The following is a 15,920-nucleotide window of genomic DNA, read 5'->3' on the forward strand; positions in this document are numbered from 1 at the left end:
TCAACCGAAAGGCAGTTCTTTGTATTCACCAGGGAGGGGGTTGCTTTGACTTCCACTGGGTGACCGCTGTTTTTGTTTAATGGAGGAAAAGAACATTCATGGTTGTTATTTTGCTCTATAGGAAAAGACATGTTCCCGTCTCATTTTCTAACTCAACAAGATTTGAATCTTGCAAGATTTTTCCTTTTCGTGGGTGGCTCAGCGGGGGACATTTCCTAACAAGGCCACTTCTGGGAGCATTTGAGAGAAGGGGAGGAAAGTGTAGTACCCAGGGCTCCTCCTGCGGACCTTGTGTGGTACAAATGATGCGTTCAGGGCATCTGTTCTCACACGAAAAGGAATGCCCTCTCCACCAGCAGAAAAAGCAACTAAATAATTATATGCAGGGATAGCTTTAAGAGTTGGGGATTACGGCCTCGTGCTTCTAGAAGCAGAGAGAATGGCTGAAAAGTGGAAGGAAGAGGGGAAAGATTGCCCCAAATGGGGAGGATCTGTTCCTCAATAGTTTTTGTAGGTCACCTTCACCTTTCCCCACCTGGTTCTCTGTGTGTCTTTAGAAAGGAACAGTAGAGGTGCCAAGCTCCCAAAGCTTTTGCATATTCAGTGCATTCAATGGAAATGGCCTTGGGCAGCAAATGTGTACACGAAAATATATAAAGAAAGCTTGGGTTATACATGGACTGCATATAGATGCTTACATTTTCCACTAAATTTATCATCCTTTGTGTGATAGACATGAGAAAGACAATGGGAAACATATATAGCAGATATGGGAAATAGAGTAGTAATTCTTCCCAGTGGCTTATATGTGTATGAAGGTGGGGGCTGTGTCTTATCTTATTGCCCTTTCCCCCTACTCTACTCCCTAACCCTGTTTCTAGTATAGTGTCAAGCTAACATGCTGAGTTCCTGAGTGTCTATACTCAGTATCTGCTTGTTGAGTAAATGAATGAGTTCCCCATCTCTGGAGTGTCCAAGAACTGGCTGCCTGACTACTTGGCAAGGATGTGATTGAAGGGAGTCAAGCCACAGTGGGATGGCTGGACTCTTAACACCTTGAAAGTCATAGCAACTTGAAAATCTGTAGTTCTAAAATCCTGGCAGCCACAGTGGTATGTGAGAAGCTTTTAGGTAGAAGATGGTAAGCACTTTTAACATTCATAGTAATCATGTTTTTATTTTTGTGTATATTGAAAAATGTAATTAGAACATCAGACCTTCAATTTCACAGATACTCTTGGTAAGGATGAGGCTAAATTATTAAATAATGAGTTAATTTGTGCAAACATGTTAAGTCAATAAAAACTCTGGTACATGTGGATCCAGCAAATATTACAGCCACTGGCTCTGCAATGACTGCCGTGTGGGAATCTCTGGAATTTGCTACCAGTTGTGAGGTTTGCAAGAGGACCATGAAAATGGGCAGGATTTTTCAATCTTGGCACTATTGGTTTTGGGCCTTGATAATTCTCTGTTGTATCCTATTCTTAGTAGATATTTAGTAGTATCATTGACCTCTACCTCCTAGGTATGAGTAGCACCCCCTGTCTCACCACCAGGTTGTAACAACCAAAACGTCTCCACACATTGTGATTATACCCTGTGGGGGCAAAATCAGACTAGTGATTGAGAACCACTGTCTTAGATGAAGGAGCCATGAGTAGCCAGCTGGCACATATCAGATGCCAACAAATGTTTAAATCAGTTTTAACTGAAATGAGTCCTTGCAGAATTATATCAGCATATTGACTATGGTCCTAGAGCTTAAAAACAAGGAGAGATCACAGCAGAGATCCAGGGAAAGTGAAGATGCTGGTCTCCCTGAAGTCAGATGTTCTCATGACTTGGCATATGCCTGTATCTTATTGCTTTTACAAAACACATAAGATAAATTTACCCTTTACAAGGCCCTAATCCATTAATTTTTACCATTCTTTAGGACCATAGATGACAAAGGAAAAAAAGATACTAGAGTTCTAGCCCCCCAAAACCAGGGGGTTGGAAAGTTTTATTTGGGCCAGTCAACAGGCACCAATATTTTTGGTTGTTAAAGCAGTGCCCAAGGAAGGGACAGTCTCCGAGAAGACTGAATTCTTTGTGTTTTCCAACCACTGCTTTGCTTCAGAGGGACAGAAACCACAGCCGTTCCATGTTTTCTGGGATGCTGAGTGCTCCACATCATGCCTTGTGATGCTGGAGAGGATATGCAGATTCTGCTACCTTTGAATGACCCTTTCCCTCTTACTGGACCTTTGTCAAAAGAAAAAGGTGTCTCTCTTGAGGCTAGTCCAGTGAGCCAAATTTTAAGTAAACAGAAATGGAAGGTGCTAAGCAAACAAACTCTAGCCAAACGGAATATCCAAGGTCTGGATGGCCAGCTGCCACTTTTGAGTTGTTTTTCAGCATAGAACCTTTTAGCTGGGCTGCAGAGTTTCAGATTGGAAAAAAATCAGACCTAAGAAAACAAAATCAAACTCCCAGACTTCATTTCCTTGTCTCACAACAAATCTAAACCCAAGAGGTCAACACAGGTATAGGAATTGAGGCAAATATCAGAAACCACCCAGTCTGACGTTTCGTAGAGGGAAAAACTGAGGGTCAAGGGGACAAAAGGAGTCTTCCCAAAAGTCACACAACCAGCAAGTATTAGGATGAGGACTCAAGCAAGTCTCCTCTTGACCCAAACCACTGCTGTATGATCTTTCATTGTAGACAATTCTTCAACTAAAGGAATCCACGTTCTTTTCTCTGACAGACTAGCTAAGATCAGCTCTGAATTTATCAACTACTGATGGGGTGCTCGGTGGATTGTTTGTGTGCAGTAGATGATATGGAAATCATCTGGTCGCCCGTGGAAATAATTGCTTTTCTTTTTTAGTGCAAAGACACATGGCCTAAGTCGCTGCTAAAATTTTAGACACATGAGCCCAGGTTTGGGACTTGGCAAGAGAATAGGCCAGATGGGAACTGTTGCCTTACAAATTGAGAGTCCTTTGTTTTAGAATGAACTAAACCTGGCCTCGGCTAATCTACAAAAAAGAAAAAATAAGTGTGTGGGGGTATGTGTGTGTGTGGGTGTGTGTGTGGGTGGGTGCTATATTGTAGGGCCCATTTTGATAATTATTTTTTTGGCACAGACTACTGCTTGCATCAGAAAGCATTCTGGGTTTATCATATTAACAGAATGACATCCCCAAAGCCAAAAACTGCAAATGTAGCTATTAGGAACTTCTTGGAGTACTTGTTTAAAATATGTTATTATGGTATTGAATGTCTGTATAGGGGCACTACTTCACCCCCTAGACAACCTTATGGGTTAAAGAATGGATTAATACAACGGCGTCTAGCCTCTGACAGTCCCTGTCTAAATGGCTAACTGCTTTAGAGTAGCAAACCCAAACTCAGTTCAAAAACTGAAAAAATGAAGGGCGGATTTCAACAGGATAATTAATACTGATTATTAATACTTTGCTTTTGTAAAGTACTTTTATATGAAGACCTAGAACGATTATTATAACCCATGCAGGGGAGTAAAAAAAATTGGTGATTTGCCTCAATTCATAAAGCAAGGTAATTCAGAGTAAGAAAGTGCCTCTGGAAGGCCTGGTTTTTATTTCCCTCCTAGAGCTGCGGGCAACATTTTATTTCTTCCATGCATTTTGAAACATTTGCTATCTGGTTGTTCTCTCCCAAAATGAATTCAAGGTGATTCTACTTATGTTCCCTCGAAAAGCATTTTTATTTTAAATATAGTCTAGCATCTCCTAGGTCAGTTAGCATGGAGACTTGAAGATGGTGATTATGCGTGTGCACGGCACATGATCTACTCTGCTTTCTCTAGGTCAGCGATTCTCAAACTTTCTTAATCCAAAGTCTCCCTAATGGGATCTGATGAAGGCTCTACAGACTCTCTCAACAATATGGACACATACATGGACATGAGGATTTGTGCTAAACTGAGACTGTAGCTATAGCTTTGGAATCTGCCCTGATAAGATTCGGAAGCACGGGCGGTGCCAGAACTGGCCCCCTCAGGAAATACAAGACTTGAAATATAGGCATAGTTGAGAATACTAAAGGTAGTCGACTAATGAATAAAAAATAAAGATCGACTCTTTCATTAGATTATTAGGTGGTTAGCTTTCTCACTAGAAGGCAAAACAGAAACACTCAAAGAGTAACCACCATTTTGGGGGCAGGAATTGGAGAACTCCTCTGACCATCTTGTCACCATTACTTCAGTGTGGCAGTTTGGGAGGCCAGACAGTATTATTCTGAAACCCCTGTTGAGAGCTCCTTTTCCTGCTGGAAGTTGCCCTGGGATTTTCTGTTGCTTCTGTGGCCAAAAGACTTTGATTTCATCCTTAACAGCATCGGAATTACGTGTGTATGATCCAAACAAGAGGCTGATTGTTCTTCTTTATGGAGAATATTGATTGGCATTGGTTTTCCAACCATAACTCAACTAACATAATTACTAATGCATTACTTTAAGAAATATGTCCATATTCACATCTATCTTTAAAGGATCAGTTACCACGGTAGTCTTCAGGTTCCTACACTTGTACAGACCATCCTACTCCCAGGTTCTCGGTTCCTATACTGACAATGTATTGCTTTATTAATAAAGAGCTTTGCTATCTCTAGACCAAAAGTGCCCCTTGAGTTATCAATTTTGTTTGGGCCTTTGGTTAAAGGCCGAGACACTATATATGCCGTTCATAGCGGTGATCCGTGCTGTTCTGTTGTAGCCTCTCATGGAAGCAAAAGGTTTACTGTGAAACAATTTGGGGTGTGCCAAGTATTGCAGGCAGTTAGCAACTTGCGATTGTAAAAGCCCAAAGAACGGAATTCAAAGTGTTTTTTTAAGGAAGGGGCAATGAACACTTTGTGCCTGGGAGATTGAACACTGCCTAGAGAAGGTGGGACGGAGCAGAATGTAGTTGGGGAGGAAACAGAGAATAAAATCAACCTCTCCAAGAGGGCCACCGGGTGGGAATTTTTTTTTCTCCCCTTCTAGAAGTGTAAGAAAGCAAGAGAATCTTATTTGGTTTTGTTTTAAATATTTTCCTTATTTGTTGTTTCCTAGGTCACAGAAGAAAAAATGTGGGAGGATATCGTAAAAATTGGAGCTTGACTCCATTTTCTAAGAACGATTGTCTGCATTATCTGCAGCTGAGAGTTTCTCCTTAGAGTGCAGGTGTCTTGGCAGTTGTGGGGTTAGAAAAGTGCTGTATCTAGAATCCAGTTGCAAATAATGACATTTCATTTTGTTTTCTTTTTCTCTATTTTCATTTTGTGTTTGTTTGTTTGTTTGTTTGTTTGTTTTGTTTTTAACCAGGGGTTGCCTTCTATTTAACAGTCTAACTTTCTTTTACACATGCCATTTTTAAGCAAAGGGAATCTGGGAAAAGCAAGGACGGCTATCTGAATTTAAATGGGCATTAAAATCAAAGAGGAAAGAATTAGTATTTAAGGCTAAAATAAGTTGTCCTATAAATAAAGGTTGCACTGACCCCAGAATTGACAAGGGTCAGTTTTGGCTTTCATAAGGCCCCATACCAGTCATACTCCTTTGGAGGTGGGAGATGCAGTTCACTCTCCTGAATGTTTGCAGATTAAGAGCAATTAAGTGATTTATTTGTCATTAATGCTAATTTCCCAGACAGGCATTTTTATTTTGTAAAATTTGGAGAAAGGTTTTTGTAGATAAGATTCTTACTATTTTGTTACTTATGTTACTCAACATTTTATTATCTATAATATAGTTTGCAAATAAATTTGGAAAAGGGAGGTATTCCTTAAAACAAGTCGCAAAAAAAATATTTTAATTACTTTTAGAATCCCAAACTTACTTTTTTAGGTGGTAAATGCATGCCTGAAAAGCCAAGTTCATATTGAAAGTGTAGATACAACTTAATGACAGCAATGTTAAAACACCCTTTTCTGTGTGCATGTTTTTTTTAAAGTCTCCCACATGTGGAGTACAATGCCTGGCAGCCACAAATGAACATTGGCCAAAAAGAGGGTACTATTTATCACAACTATAAAATGGCTTATTTGAGATAGTGCTGTGTTTACAGTTTACTTTTATCAAGTGGAAGCACCTTAGAACCAACCACCTATTCTACATTTATATTTACAGACAGTAGTGCCAAGCACATTATTCTACAAAGCTATGAATCGGTCTTTGTGAATTACTACATAAAGTGGAGATTTGAGGCACAAGAAACACACACACACACACACACACACACACACACGGAATCCACAATACCCTGATATTGATGCCAGAAAGAATTCATAGGCTTAAATGAGCCAAACTAGTTAATGAACCAATCAAACTAATTTAATCGTGGCCAAAGCTTCATTGCCCCTCACATTTCTGGGCTGACCTCATCCTACCAGTAGAGGATCAACATTTGTTCCACGTGTTCCACGTTCACTTTTTCATCACATTGAGTGTCAACCTGAGCTTATCAGACAGTGTGAAGATGATTATTATGAATAGCTAAATTCAGTGATTGCTCAGTATGTGCCAGGCAATATTCCTGATGTTTTACATCTGTTGCCTCATTCCGTCCTCACAACTCCAAGAACTTTATTCTGGTTTTATCCCCAATTATAAACAAGGTCACTGAAGCTCAGCTGGCTTACGTTTCCTGCCTAGAGTCACCCAGGTTGTGTAGAGTGGAGATTCCCACCCAAGTAACATGTCCCAGAGTCCACCACCTGAAGGGTATGCTCTGGACTTTTAATAGGATTCAGCTCTTGAATTTAAATTGGGTATTTTCAAAAAGTCCCAGGTAAAGGTGAGGAGCAAATTAAAGGCAAGCTACACATTTTCAAGTGAATCCCATTAAATATTATTCTTAATGTCATTCAGACACAACAGAAAAGTTTGCCAATATCATCGTTGAAGGTGCATGGGGACTTGTATTCTCTGGTCTTTTCAACATGGCTTTGATATGTCTCTTTCCAGAATGAAGTGTCCATGTTGAAAAATGAGGTGGCACAGCTGAAACAGCTGTTGTTAACGCATAAAGACTGTCCAATAACAGCCATGCAGAAAGAATCCCAAGGATATCTAAGTAAGTCATTGACTTTTTCTCTTTTCTTAGTGTCCAATATTTTTGCCATTAATTTCGCATTGGATTTTATTGAAAGAGCAAAAGTAAAGTGTAGATTGCACACCCGGGCAGATATCATACTAGAAGTCTTCAGTGGCTGCCAGACTATTGCACTGGGGGATCCCTCTTTTCTGGCCCTATCACCATGCCCACCACCTCCCAAAAATTTCTGGCTAGCCTTTCCCTGGCATTTCACATTATAAACTCCTACCGAATTCCAATTATGCAGCCAGTAGGAAAATAGCTTGCGGGAGCCCAACTACCAGTGGGCTAGCAGTCTTCCAGAGAAATAAATGGGCTGGGGTAGAGGCATTAGGTGAATCACATGCAATGCCTTAAGTTATGCTGCCTGTTATTCACTGGGCTGAAAAGCTAGTGACCTTGTCTTAGTTTTCCAAGAAGTAAAGTGAACCCCTTCCTCTAGACCCCAATTTCTGCATCTGGAACGTCAATAAGTTAAATGCTAGTTGAGTGGGGGATGGTGGGAGGAGCAGGGATTCATGGCTGAAGGTCAATTTATTTTCAAATAATTTTTTAGATTGAGCAACACAGATTCTCCCACCACATGTGAGTATTTTTCCACATTTGATATATGGATGGCTATGTGAAGATACAAAAATGGGGAAGTTCACATATCAAGACTCGAACACATGAAATCAGTTTTGCTGGTCTAGAAAGCATGGCTTTGCTTGTAGCTAATAAAGTGGGAAGGCATAGCTTTTGACTACAGTTTAAAATAAAGTTTTGAAATTAACGTCCAGGAGCAAATGTGTGAAACTCTTCTATTTCTAGTAAACACGTAGTAATATTTTCCTGAGTAGCCCACAGGTCCACCCAAGAAGAGCTATATTGGTATGTGTGTGTGTGTGCTTTTTCCTAGGTCCGGAGAGCAGTCCTCCTGCCAGCCCCGTCCCAGCTTGCTCTCAGCAGCAGGTCATCCAACATAATACCATCACCACTTCCTCCGCAGTGAGCGAGGTGGTGGGAAGCTCCACCCTCAGTCAGCTTACCACTCACCGAACAGACCTGAATCCCATCCTTTAAAATCCACTGGTGGGTCAGACCTTGCCTCCAAGAAGAGCTGTCGCATATCATGCGTCCTTCTTTTAAGGGCATTTTTAGAATTAACTCAGACCTGGAAGACTCCTCAGCCCTTCAGAGACTGGCTTTCATTTTTATAGTTATTATGGAAATGTTGTCTTTTATACTTAGTTATATAAGAAAAAAAGGGAGTTATGCAATTAATTAATCTATCAGCTTGGGAAATGCTTTGGTGCTTTTCTCCAATTTTCTGGTACCAGTTAACTTGTTTATAAACTGAACTCTTTCTGTATATAGAAACGGTTTCATTCTTATCAGTCCAACCCTTTGCCTGAAACATTGAATCTTGTTAAACCGCAGCTTTTAGCCAAAATGAGGCATACCTAGATGTCACGTAAACGGATGCAAGGTAACTGGGTGGTGAGTCTGGCGACATCATAACACATATTGAATTTGCGCTGTGATGTCGCTAGAGTTCCAGATAAACACAGAGCCTATTCCATATTTTCTTCTCTTCCTATAAAAAATTATAAGATCCGTTGATGTCCAAATAAAACCACCGAGCATCTCGCCACCTCTCTTCCTCTTCTTGGTCCACTTCCTCGAATTATCCTCTAATTTCCTCCAATCTTCCTTTCCATTTCCACTTTTTCCTGGGCTCCCTGTGTACTCTTCATTTTTACTTTCTGCTGACTTATACCCCCCACCCTGCCCCTTAGCATCGCAGGTAAAGAAGAAAGTAATTCCTAAAGGGAAAAAAAAGCAAATCTCAAAAATATGGATCTAGCCATCGCTTCCCTTGCCCATGATCCACAGCTGGATTCATTCAGCTCTTGCTTTTTACAAAAATGGTAAGCAGGAGATGTTTAACGCGCCTGATTTAATGCTTTTAATAATCAGAGCAAATAAAAGGTGGCTTAGCCATAGGTGAAGCACTGTTGAATGCCAGCTGTGGAGACACCAGGGAAGGGAGCCTTATAAGCCTCGATTGTGAAGGTCCAAATTATGATGCGGGCTATAACATCACACCCTCAAATTACAACTGGTTTTATATGGCCTGTCTATAAGGTTGAAAATCCATATACTATATAATAATTCAGAAGGGCTCTCTATTCACTACACAGATCACATTGTTCCATCATCAGCTGCTAATAGACTAAGATTTATTACTATTTTTTTTCTTAAGCCTATGGAACTGCCTTTGCCGTTATGGTGGGTGAAAGTGGACACACCACTGGAGGAACAAAGAAAGAAAGAAAACCTAACGTTTCCAGAGGGGTGCTTTCAGCCCTCCCAGAACAGCCAAAGCCTTCTTTGGCTGCTGAAAAAATCCCATGGATGTGGCTTCTCCACTCTTCTGAATAATTCTGATTTATATTTTCAGCAACTTTCATCGACTTGCCCATTTTAGAAAGCAGAGAGTCCCAAACCACGGTTGTGCCTCCTTGAAACAAGCCATTCGACTGTGCTAATGTTTTAATATCACATCTCACAAGTAACGGGGCTAATGTTTTCCTCCAGCAGTCTAGACAGGTGCTGGTGTTTCATCTCCATTTGAATGCTTGATTGACCTCCTAACACAGTGTGTGTGTGTATGTGTGTGTGTTCGCGCACGCGCGCGTTCATGGGATTTAGAATAATAGTATTTTACAAAAGGTGTAGCTTTTATAAGAGTTCAGAAAAGGGAAAGATGTGTGTGGGTGTGTGTCTATTTGTTTATCTCTCTATAGCATAAGAATCTATTTTGGAGAAAAAAGACAATACGAGGGTCGTGAAGCATGATTTTTATAACTAGTTTCAGTTTTATCTAATAACTTGCTTTTTAAATCAGTATTTATCAACAATTTTTTTTATGTATGCAGTGCTTTCAAAAGAAAGTTTCGAGTGTCCAGGGAAACTCATGACTGGATATGTGGTCTAAACATCAACACAAAAGCAAAAACAAAACAGGAAAACAAACCCACACACACACACGCAAAAAAAAAAAACCCAAAAAACAAAACAAAACAAAACAAAAAAAAAACAAAAAAGAAAAAAAAAGAGAGAAAAAAAGAAAAATGCAAATGAAAAGAATTTTCTATTATATTTTAGACAAACATATCTTTTTTTAAGTATTTTAAATACTGAATTCATAGTTATTTTGTTTTGCATCCCAGCAGTAACAGCTAAATGGTTGAACCTAACTGGCTTCCTAAGAAATATTTAAGGTATATCTGTATACTGATATTAAGTTTAATTTTTTCAAAACTCCTTTCTAGGACCATGTATGTGTCTCTCTAAAAAAGATGAAAAGCTCATTGAACTGTTTGCTCGGGTTTTAAATTTTTACATCTTTATTTTATTTTTTGCTTTAAGTAAACAAAAACTTTTCTTTCTTTCCTGCATGCATAGCACTTAATCAAATGGATTTTTTAAAAAATCCACTGGTAATATCAGAATGTCCAGGGAGTGGGCTGTCACTAAAATTATGGTTTACTTTACTTCTGTTCCACCTCTTGATTGAATATTTAGTTGTTAAACTGAAAGCCTCTGTAGTGAAGAACTTGCCTGAGTTTTCTTAATTCAGCAACTTGACAGTTTGACTGATGTGCATTATATAGAGCTCAATTATGTCTGTTTTTTATGCTAAGTAGGCAGACCAACCACACACACACACACACACACACACACACACGTTAGCAAACGGCCCTCAATGTATAATTAGAATAAACTGTCTTCTTGTTATACTTAGAGCTTTTAGGTATATTCATTAGCAGTGTGGAAATACAGTAAAATGGAAGACGCCAGCTCATTGTCAGAGCATCTTGAAACCCTGAACAGAAAGGCTCATTGGTCAAATCCAACACTCGGCTTATCAGTATTAAGTACTTCACTGGAAGGTCCAGCCTTCACCAGCCTGCCTGAAAATCCCTCCGTGCCCTACATTTTTTTGCCAATCTGGGAAAACATCTTTTTTCTGCCCCATTCTCCTCTCCCACTCAATTAATGGGTCATCCACCTAGATCTTCATGAATCCATTGTAATGACCTTCGGAGCACACCCATCCTGAGGAGGGAAGGCCCCTGCAACCCCTGCAACACTGCCCCTCCTCATTAATGCATGGTTTTTTTTTTTTTTTTTTAATTGGCAGCATCTGCCTTTCAAGTCACTGCCAGCCTACCTGGAAATTTCTACATCGCTTTCCCCTCACCGTATGTGATGGGACTTGACAGCTTAGATAAGTAGACCTGATGGCATTTTCCCACCAGGCGATCCTAAATTGAGGCGTCCACTTCGTAATTATTCCTCCTTAGGACATTTCCTAACATTTGATGCCAGGACAGGTAGAGAGAAATCCTAGCCGGATGATCGTCCTCATGTTAAAGCCTGTGTGAAGCTGATTTTTGTCCCTTTCCACCCCCACTCATCCCTCTCCTACCTCCACGTCAGTGTGAGTGAGTCCCAGTGTTCACGCGGCCTGTGGGAGATGGCAATTTGTGTGGTGTCGTTGCATGAACTGTGATAATTAGGGTGACTTACTTGGGGCAAAAGCCCTTTGGAGCCCATCCGGACAAAGAAATCAAATACAGCGCATGTTCTGAATAGAGGGGCACCGATGGTGGATGTTCAGGTGGTTTTGTTGCCTGTTAGTAAATTCTAGTGTGTCAGTTGAGTTTGCCATTAAAATCTGAAGCCAGCTGCGGTGAAAGACCAGCCTTGGGCTGGGGTGTTGTAAGCATCAGTAACTGCTATAAAACTAGCCATCCAGTTAGGATAGAATGTGCTTCTTTCTGGTTAATAAAAACCATCTAAGAAAATATATATGTATGTATGTGTGTATACAGTGGAATTCAAGGACCAAAGCAAAAATTTGAACAGGAATCTATTAATTTAGAATTTTATAAGATATTTATTAATAAATGTTATTTTAAAACATTCCATTTGAACAGTATTCTTCTGTAGGATCTACTTGTTTTTAAAGTATTAGTTCATAATAAACTACTCTAGTTGTGTATATCTTCATTTTTCAGGGTTTCAAATGGCTATTCTCCATCATTTGGTGGAAGTGTTTTGCCTAGATCTCTGTGCATAGAAATTTCAAGGATTTTTTATTGCTCTGTGAGTTATTTTTTAATCTGTGTTCTGAACAGTTTTTTAAAAACTTTTATTTCTTCTTCTTCTTTTTTTAATTTTTAAAAAGTAAGCTCTTTTCCCTTAGGAAGCAGAGTTCAGCTAAAGGGAATCGGTAACTATAACTGGAACAGCTTTCTTGTCCAAGTGTAGAAACAACTTCATCTCTGCTTCTCCCTGCCCCACCCCAATTTCCTAGAATGCCTTGCACTATTCAGCTTCCTTAGTGCTCGTTTTGTCCGTCCCAAACAATGTGCAGTAGCTTGAAGCCATTCAAGTTCCATTATGCAGCATATCTGAGAAGGAAAAGGAAACAACCCATTTAAATTTGAATAAAACTGTGCCTCTGTGAACAGTAGCAATGTAGAGTCTCTCTTCTGCTTTTAAAATAATTTATATTTTAAAATTGCACTTTAGCTTTTTCGACCCCTTTCTGTTTCTCCTGTTCTCTCTCAAAAGTCCCTCCCTGTCCTCAAACTTGCCTCCTGCTCTCCTCTTTCCACCTCCCCACCCTCCCTCTAAGGCTCTGAGCTGCATCATTTACAAATACTTTACAGAATATTTGCACCAGGTACATGTGCGTGTGTTCCTTAGTATCCTAGCAAAGCCATGTTCCTCACATCAGCCTAGATTAAGCCTGCTACGAGAATACCAAGGAGAAGAGCCAGTTTGTACTCTTTAGCCCTTTATTCATAGCATGTTTTTTTTTTTAATGTTATATTATGCAACAGATGTGAGGCAGCAGCTAAGCTACACTTAAGAGTTTTCTATCTCATCCTCCAAACCAAAGTGTCCTGAATGAGCCAGGAGACTTACTCTTTTGTGCACCATGGTGCATGTGGACTGGTGTCCCAGCCGTCGTCTCTCTGAGGCTGCTGAAGTAACAGTGGCCCCGTCTATTTCATTCCTAGGTCTCAAAAATACAATGTTGCCTTGTGACATAATTAGGGACAGCACCTCTCTTTTACAGTGATAATCTGAGAAAGGACAAGAAGGCACTGAAGCAATAAACCTACTCGTAAAATTCAATACCAAAACAAAGAAATGAAAAACAGAAAACAAAACAAAAACCCTAGCTCATCATGTTGTGAAAAATGAAAAAGTGTATGTCCACTCAAAATATTTTACTATTTCTTGGGGAGTTTTTCAGTGATGTAATGCTTATAGCCAAATTGCTTAAAGAGTGTTTATATATTTTTTTCCTTATAAATTGTCTATTTTTTAAAAAAAAAGAAACTATTTACCACAAGTTGAAGAGGGGGGTAAGGCCAAATTGCCAGCATTTGTTAAAAGATTAATATTCTTAAGTAGCACTCTGATACATTTCCAAGCTTATCATCAGAGGGGAATCAGTAACGATCCGCTATTGTATTTCGACCAACTTCTAATATGTAGCTCATTAGAAGCCAGGATTTAGAAAGCTCTTCTTAAGCCATTTAGGATTTCTTACATTGAGTTTCATATTATAGAACTTTCTAGGATTAAAAAAAAAAAACAGAATCATTTTAGCCTCAGGACTGAGAATGTGGAACCTGAATAAATTAGCTTTAAGTATATCATTAAAATCTTATGCACAATAAGCTCATTAGATTCTAGTTGGCTCCTTTAGAATACCAATGCCATAGGCCGGAGATAATGGAAGTTATCAGCAGTGCTGCAGTGGAGGGGGTTTCAGAGAAGGGACCCTTCCCAACCAGCCAGCCAGTAGAAGAGGAGACCTACTCACCCTCTTTCCTTCTATGTTCTGCTAAATCACACCTGCCTCATAGAGAGAGGAGTTCTGCCTTTGAGGTTTGTCTTAGAGAAATGATAAGCTTGAAATGTTCTCCCTGGCGGGGACATGGGGTTTGGGATCTTCTGAAAAGGCCCAGAAAAATGGCTCCGTTCAAACACAGTGTTCTAGGACAATTGGAATATAAATATTGTCCAAAAATAGAACCTAAAAAGTTTAGCACTGTACAAAGTAAGTGCTAACTAAGGAAGTCCCAAAAAAAGGTGCTGTCACTTTAAGTTCTGGACTGGGGGGGTTGTTTGTAATTGTAAACAGCAAAGCATTTATGTTTGTCTGTCTATTTGTAAAGCAACCACCTTCCTTACTGGAAGGAGAAAAAAAAATTGGGGGTACATGTAAATACTTGCTGCAGCATTTAATATGTTCAATTTTATGTTAAGCTTTTTGTTGCATCGTGAACACATTTATTGTTACCAATGGACAATGAGTTCATTAAGACTGTTCAACGAGGTCAGATTTTTACATCTCTTTCGAGCAAGAAGAGACAAGATTTTGTGCATTTGTACAAATGTTAATAATATCACTGCAATTCCAATATAATAAAGCACTCAAATGCAAATAATACATGTAACTTTTGTATGATGAAATTCGGGTTTGGGGATAATGGTATCTATCCTGCACATGGTCTCATTCATGCCTTGTAAACGAAGGCTTGCTTTTCCAGGGTCATGATGATCTAGGGACAGAAGGAGGTGGGATTTTCTCCTTCCTAGACCACCACTATGCTCCCACTGCCTCTTCCATCCAACATCCCAACTAAGGCCACCAGCCTAACACAATCACAGCGAGTAGGCCAACTAAACTTCACCTTGGGGTCAACAGATTTTAGCAGTCCAGAAAAACAGCCAGCATAAATTCACGTTCAAGATGTCCAGGAGCCAAGCATCACATGCTGGCCACTGAGGCAATCAAATCCTGGATTTCTTTGCTTGACTTACAGAAAAGTCCTAAGGATAGTCTTAGCCCTATTGAGTGTGCACTCTTCAAGGTATCCTCCTCCCTTCCATCCCCTTCTACCTTCTTTCCCTCCATCCATTTCATTAATGTTTTCATCATGCTTCTCTTTCTCCTACATTTAATGTCTGATCCATCAGTGTGGCCAGAATCCAACCACCATTGATCGCTGGCTTTACTATTACAGCTCTGTCCAAATTACCAGCATCTTTCACCTGAATTATTGGATACTCTCCTAACTGGCAGCCAGAGGGAACTTTTGAAAAGGGAAGACAGATCATGTCCCTCCACTGCTCAAAACCCTCTAAGGACTTCTCTCCTCGTTCAAAGCAAAAGCCTGCTTTCCGTGCCAATAGCCTTCTCGCAGAGATGGTGAACGTTCCTAAAACCCGCCAGACTTTCTGCGAGAAGTGTGGCAAGCAACCCCACAAAGTGACACAGTACAAGAAAGGCAAAGATTCTCTTTATGCCCAGGGAAAGCAGCGTTATGACAGGAAGCAGAGTGGCTATGGTGGGCAGACTGAGCCATTTTTTCCAGAAAAAGGCTAAAACTACAAAGAACATTGTGCTGAGGCTTGAATGCGTTGAGCCCAACTGCAGATCTAAGAGAACTCTGGCTATTAAGAGGTGCAAGCAGTTTGAACTAGGAGGAGATAAGAAGAGAAAGGGCCAAGTGATCCAGTTCTAAGCTTCATGTTTTGTTATGAAGACAATAAAATCTTGACGTTATGTCCACTTCAAAAAAAAAAAAAAAAAAAAGCAAAGCCAATTCCTTACTACCAAGTTCTGGAAAGGCCTCCATGTCCTGCCCCTCATTAATTCCGTGAGCTCATCTATCATTATCTTTCCCCCTCACACCTCTCCAGCTCCACTGATATCCTTGAGGTTCCTTG

The 15,920-nt window shown here is 40.0% G+C and overlaps 1 protein-coding gene and 1 pseudogene across 6 annotated transcripts in view; both read left to right on the forward strand.

Moving 5' to 3' along the window:
* CREB5 (cAMP responsive element binding protein 5) overlaps positions 1-14,635 on the forward strand; it is a 494,262-nt gene extending 479,627 nt beyond the window's left edge. For 5 of the 6 annotated variants that reach the window (XM_038557200.1, XM_038557202.1, XM_038557201.1 and 2 more), the window contains 2 exons: positions 6,983-7,091; positions 8,011-14,635. In XM_038557200.1, coding sequence (XP_038413128.1) covers positions 6,983-7,091; positions 8,011-8,174 — 273 coding nt within the window. In that variant the 3' untranslated portion in view covers positions 8,175-14,635. Of the gene's footprint in view, positions 1-6,982; positions 7,092-7,668; positions 7,698-8,010 lie in introns of all 6 variants that reach the window. The other variant, XM_038557203.1, reaches the window with a different exon arrangement.
* Positions 14,636-15,372: 737 nt separating this feature from the next.
* On the forward strand, positions 15,373-15,715 carry LOC102151252 (annotated as a pseudogene).
* Positions 15,716-15,920: the final 205 nt, after the last annotated feature.

The sequence above is a fragment of the Canis lupus genome, chromosome 14, assembly GCF_011100685.1.
Source record: "Canis lupus familiaris isolate Mischka breed German Shepherd chromosome 14, alternate assembly UU_Cfam_GSD_1.0, whole genome shotgun sequence".
Taxonomy (NCBI): Eukaryota; Metazoa; Chordata; class Mammalia; order Carnivora; family Canidae; genus Canis; species Canis lupus.